This window comes from Cryptomeria japonica, chromosome 3 (genome assembly GCF_030272615.1).
Source record: "Cryptomeria japonica chromosome 3, Sugi_1.0, whole genome shotgun sequence".
Taxonomy (NCBI): domain Eukaryota; kingdom Viridiplantae; phylum Streptophyta; class Pinopsida; order Cupressales; family Cupressaceae; genus Cryptomeria; species Cryptomeria japonica.
Genome location: NC_081407.1, coordinates 327,058,643 through 327,064,626, shown reverse-complemented (window position 1 = coordinate 327,064,626; position 5,984 = coordinate 327,058,643). Strand labels below are relative to the sequence as shown.

At 32.7% G+C, this 5,984-nt stretch overlaps 1 protein-coding gene across 1 annotated transcript; it reads right to left on the bottom strand.

Moving 5' to 3' along the window:
• Positions 1-1,879: 1,879 nt before the first annotated feature.
• On the bottom strand, positions 1,880-2,785 carry LOC131874142 (uncharacterized). The gene has a single exon (XM_059217387.1). It carries the CDS (start codon positions 2,783-2,785, stop codon positions 1,880-1,882), a length of 906 nt encoding a protein of 301 aa, XP_059073370.1.
• Positions 2,786-5,984: the final 3,199 nt, after the last annotated feature.

The following is a 5,984-nucleotide window of genomic DNA, read 5'->3' as shown; positions in this document are numbered from 1 at the left end:
TAGCTAGGAGAATAAACAAAAAGGGAGAAAGGGGATCTCCCTGTCTTAAACCCCTGGAGGAAGTGAAAACACCACAAGGAGAACCATTAATTAAAACCGAGAATCTTGCAAAAGAAATACATGCATGAATCCATTTGACCCAGGCCTTGGAAAAACCTAACTTGTCAAGAACAACACATAAAGCCCCCTCACTCTACTCTATCATAAGCCTGCATCATGTCTAGTTTAAGTATCATGGCCGGGGTTCTTTGGGTGGAAACAGAATGCAACACCTCATGTGATACAATTGCACCCTTTGTCATCTCCCTTCCAGGAACAAAACCACCTTGCTCCAATGAAATGATCCTAGGTAGAATTTTTGCCAACCTAAGGGAAATTGCCTTCGTAAATATCTTATACAAAGTGCTACATAAAGCAATGGGGTGGAAGTCAGCAAAAGTCTTAGTATCCTCTTTTTTAGGAATAATTGCAATCATTGTAGTATTAAGTTCTTTTAAAACAGACCTATTTCTCCTAGCTTTTTCGAGAGCCAATAAAACATCATTTCCCACAAAATCCCAACATTTCTGAAAAAATAAAGGAGTAAAACCATCTGGTCTTAGAGCTTTTCCAAATTCATTTAACTATATTTATTAATGTACATATACGGTATATTTTTACTTGTATTTTAGTTTTTAAGTAATTAATAAATACAATCAAAAGTATTCTTATATGTCTGATAGACAAATTTCAACTATTCTAATGTTTTCAAATGTTCAGCAAAAATAATAAAATTTATTATTTTTAATGTCTACTTTTTAGGATATATTTTTATTCTAGATTAATTTTTATTAATAAAATTTTATTTATTTGTTGTAATTTCTAAAAATAAAAAAATCATAAATTCTAAAAAAGAAAAATTAAACTTAGTTTCTAATGCTCTAGAATATTTGAAAGTTGGTGCTTGACTTTTTATATATATATATATATATATATATATATAGTGGAAATAGGAGAGCTTGAATAGATTTTTATGGAGATTAGGTCTCTTACATGAAACATGATTATATATTGTATGATTACATACAATTTATGCATTTTTTAATATAAATAAATCCCATTTCTCTTTAGATGATAGGAAATAATTCAATGTTTTATGAAAATAATCAATCTACACAATTTAAAGGATCTATAAATTTTTTATCCTTTGTCAATACTCTAGATTTTATTTAGGAACTAGGCACAAACATATTACTAAAATGAAATATTTGTAATAATGATTTATCTTATACAAATACTATGATATTTTAGCTTTTATAAATATTTATAATTATTTTAGCATTTAAATTCTTTTGTGGAAACAAATATTTATATTTAGATTTCAAGAATCAAATTATTTATTTGTCAAACTAATTGAAAAATTAAAAGGGGGGTTAGTAGAACATATCAAGAGCTATTTAAAAATATCATCTACTACATGTTGCATATGCGTAACATAAAATAAGAGAATAATTAGACTTAAAATTACAACAGTGAAATAGTTTATTTAAAAGATCAAAGAAAAACACATAAAAGAAAAAAATACTTAAATTTAAAAATTACATTGATAAAAATACTTAGATGATCAAACTATTTCATCTAAAAATTCAAGAATAATTCAACACAATCTCTAGCCTAATTAAAAGATACAATCTCATATCATCAATTATGAATACATTTTCAAATTAGGAACTTGAACACAAACTATCAAGAGCAGGAGGTTCAATTTAATGCATGATGATAACTTGTTTTGCAGATGAAATAATTAATTTCAAATTCATAGCAACACTCAAAAGTGTGCACAGTAGAAGTAAAGAGATGATATAATCACGGGTGAGACAATGGCGGTAAAATTAGCAACCTAAAAAAATGACCATCTTCTTTTGTCGCTCACGTTATCTCCATCTTCATTAGCGGGTGATTCTTTTGCCGCATTGTTTGCCCCTCTATTCAACCAAATAGCACGCCTTAAATCCTGATAACTCGCAGCCACACTACAGAAATCAGCAAGCTGATACAGTTGTTTATCATTAACATTACCCTGTTCAAACCTTCTTATTCTGATACCATTCTCAGCCTGTGATTTATAGCAACAAGGATTAACATCCACAATCATAGCATTACACAAATTCAAACCAATCTTCTTAAGATCTTTCACGTACCCATCACCAACTTTCTTGCAATGACCTCTATAAAACCGTCTGCTTATGTCAAAATTAACATCAATTTTCCCCAGAATAACATCTGCAGTCTCATGTCGGCTTTCAGTAAAAACAATGATTTCAAAGTTTTTGCGCAGTTCAGTGAAAAGGTCAAGAACTCCAGGCCTAATTGAAACATATAAAGTCACTGTTTCTCCATCTTCAGTAACAGAACTAATAATGAAATCATAATGCTGGAGGGGACTTTGGCTGGTTGAAACTAAAACTTCAAACAATTCCAAAACAATCGTTTTCCTGATTTTGGATAAATTTACAACAGAAAGCATGCGCTCACGTTCAACTTGTCTTTGTCTTAAACTGCAGGCATACGTTTCATTTATAGTGGTAATAAAAGCATGGGTTCTAATGGCCTCTCTTACATCCCCACATGTTACAGCTACTCTGCATAAATCCATGACTTTCCATAGGTCTCGATCTGTTAAATCACCTTTGAATGCCTTCAAAGAAACAGCATTTTCTAGCTGGAATGTATATCGAGCTGGATCATCATCAACAATGATAACATTCTTTAGGTCCCTCCCAAGCCTAGCTAGGTCTTTCACCATCACAACTTTCTCTTCCTTCACATTTCCTTTGCCTTCTTTTTCATCATCATCTTCTTTACTTTGAACTTCCATTATGATGCATGAATCTTTATATAGGCGAAATTCTATGGTGATAGTGTTGTCCATCTCAAGTTTGTTCAGTATAGCATCTGCATAGGTCTCTTCGGCTGAAGTAAAAACAATAATTTCATACTTGTACTCACTCAATCTCTGCAATAGAAGATCAACTCCTGGCCTTTTTTTGTACATGGTAGGTAAGGGTATCATCACTTTCTCCCATGCCAGGAACTGTTATAAGAAAATCATATTGTGGGATAGGAGTAAAACATGCATGCACAAGTGTGTTATCAAGATCTAATACTACTGTCTTTTTCTTCTTCTCATTGAGAGGCAGAGAAAGTGTGTTAACAGGTCGTGTGTTTTGAAGTGGGGAATTCATATCATAATTTAACATTTTTGATATTGACTCGATCTTTTCATAATCTAGGGTTTCATTCTCTGGTGCATCATAGTTGATCGGTGTGGATATGGGAGAGTTATCAGGCTTGTTTATAAATCCTAGGGATTCAATATCATACTTGGGACCATCATATTTATAAACTTCCGACATAATAATAAGCTATTTTTAACCCAAAGTGAATTTTGTTTGAAAGGAATGTACAAATGCACGAATGGTGAAATTTTGTTTGAAAGGAATGTATGAGTGGTGAAATTTTGTTTGGAAGGAATGTTGGACTGCCGATTATGGCCTAACCATTAGCTTCGATTTGTTATATATAAGTGTTCACAAGGTGTACTTTTGCATTGAAAAGATGCAATCGATGGGCTGCACCGTTAAGATGCAGTTGATTTGGGTGGTTGTGACTCTTTTTGATGAGTTACGATGAATTTGTCCGTGGCTTTTGATTTTCTCGTTGCCTGCCATGCAGACTTTCTAAGCGGACGGCAACCTCAACAAGTGAAGTCTCACTAAATTTTTTAGACTTCAACCTTATAAAGGCAAATATTACCATATAATATATAAGAGCAAATTCTTCACACTTCCCCCACCATAACCACACTAATAGATAATGGGACTTAAAAAAAATTAAGCGGAGAAGAATTGGGGCTCATCACTTCTTTTGAAAGGTCTTTGAGAAAAAAAATAATTATGTTGACATGTTATTAGAAAAAATATTTCCAAATTTTGATTATGAATATTATTTATTGTTAGAGTTATCATCTATTAGCTAATAATTAATTAATTTAATTATTAGTCTATTATACTCTATGCTTAAGCTAAACTTAAATAATATTGTGGGTATTTAATAATTATTAAATACAGATTATCCCTTTAGAGTTTCTTTAAGGTTGTACACCTTTAGGGTTGCTAATCTCCTTTTATAAGTGTATACACCTAAAAATGGTCTAAAGCTAATTAATTAAATAAGCAATTATTTAATTACTTCCCCTTCCCAATTTAATTGAATTCACTAGCAATTTGATTAAATTCCCCCATTCACCTTCTTATTAATAATTCTAAGATTTATTTAATAAGTTCATTTCAATAATCCCCTTTGATTAATTAACCTGAATTAATTAATCCTCCCCCCATTTAATTCATTTCTTCTAATCCCCTAATTAATTAAAACAAATCAATTTATGAGTTGTTGAAAGTTAATTAAGCCTTTTCCTATTATTTGAATCTTTAAATTCAAATTTCCCACATGGCTCCTAACTTCTAACCACCTAACCCCGGGTTTAACTAACCCTATCCTCTTGCACATCCTAACCTCCTTATCCTAACCTCCCATGGGTTGGATATTCTCCCCTTGAGACACATGACACTTATGCCACATGTCCCTCGCTCCAACCTCTTCTCCAACCTCCTCCAATTTGACCCTTGATATCTTTAGATTCAATCTTGACCATTGATTCCTGCCACCTCACCCCTGGCCTTGGAAATCCTTTAAATATCCCCCAATTTGGAGCACAAAGGATCCCATCTCATCTCATTTAAAGCATTGTTATTATAGGCATTTCCATTCTTGCATATCATTTAAGCATTATTATTATAGGCAATTGCACCTTAGATCTAGCTTAATTTGATCATCCTTTAGCATAATTGTTTAATCATATAGCATAATCAATCTCTCATCTAGCTTAACTGCATCTATCATTTAGCATAATCATGCATATCATTAGCATAATTAGCTTCTTGGATCAATCTATCTTAATCATGCATTCATCTAGCTTGCACATCATATCATTTTAAATCCTCCATCTTGGTGTAGTCAAGTTACTGGGATTGCTCATCTAGATCTGAGAGCAAATCCACACTCACATCTCTTAGGAGGTGATAGGTCTCTTTGTCATAGTTTATCTTTCATTTGATTTCAATTTTCTAACCATGCTTGTAATGATCTATTGAGTGTTTGTGTTGTAGTTGCAGGTACCCTACTTCACACTCATGACATTTTAGCGCCCACTGTGGGGCTGAAAATCTAATTTCTTGGCCTCTTGCATCTTCAAATCTTCAATCTCACGGATCTCTGGCCGCACTGTCTTCATAATCGCATACGAGTACCTTTTCAGTACCTTACAAGTTTCTTTGTGAACTCGTATGGGTATGTGGGAATACTTGTAATGCTAGGTGAGGAAAGTCGTATGATTTTTTGTTTATGTCTTTTCATAAACATAGTTCATTTTAGTGTTTTTATGCTTAAATTTTTCTATTACTAATGCTAACCCTGGTCTTATTTTGAGTTTTCTAGTAGTCTAACTAGTTTTCTGCATAACGTTTGTCCAAGATTACATGGGCCAAAGAATCAATTTCTCAAAACAACATGATTAGTAATGTATTGGTTTTGCAAGTTTCCTAAGGAAACTCAACCAAACTTTGTGTCTTCTTAAAGTTTTCTAGGCACACTTAATTTGCTACTAGTAAATGAACAATCTTGTTTTCTATGCTTGAGAAGTTGTCTAAAAGGTAGAAGGGTATGCTCTTGTCCGTATGGACAATCATAAATCCTGACCCTTGAAGCGCTTCTATGTTTGAGATTTGAATACCTTTAGTGAGCTTGTCATAGTGGGAAAAAGTAATCATCCTGTGAGAACGACCCAAGTGAGTACAACTAGACCTAAGCTTTCCAACTCACTCTAAAAAATAGCCCTATCGAGATTAAGTATGGGATTATTTGAGTTTTCTCTTTTGAGATCT

Excerpts from the sequence above, each read along its gene's own strand:
- LOC131874142 (XM_059217387.1), bottom strand. The coding sequence starts at position 2,785 with ATGGTGAAAGACCTAGCTAGGCTTGGGAGGGACCTAAAGAATGTTATC.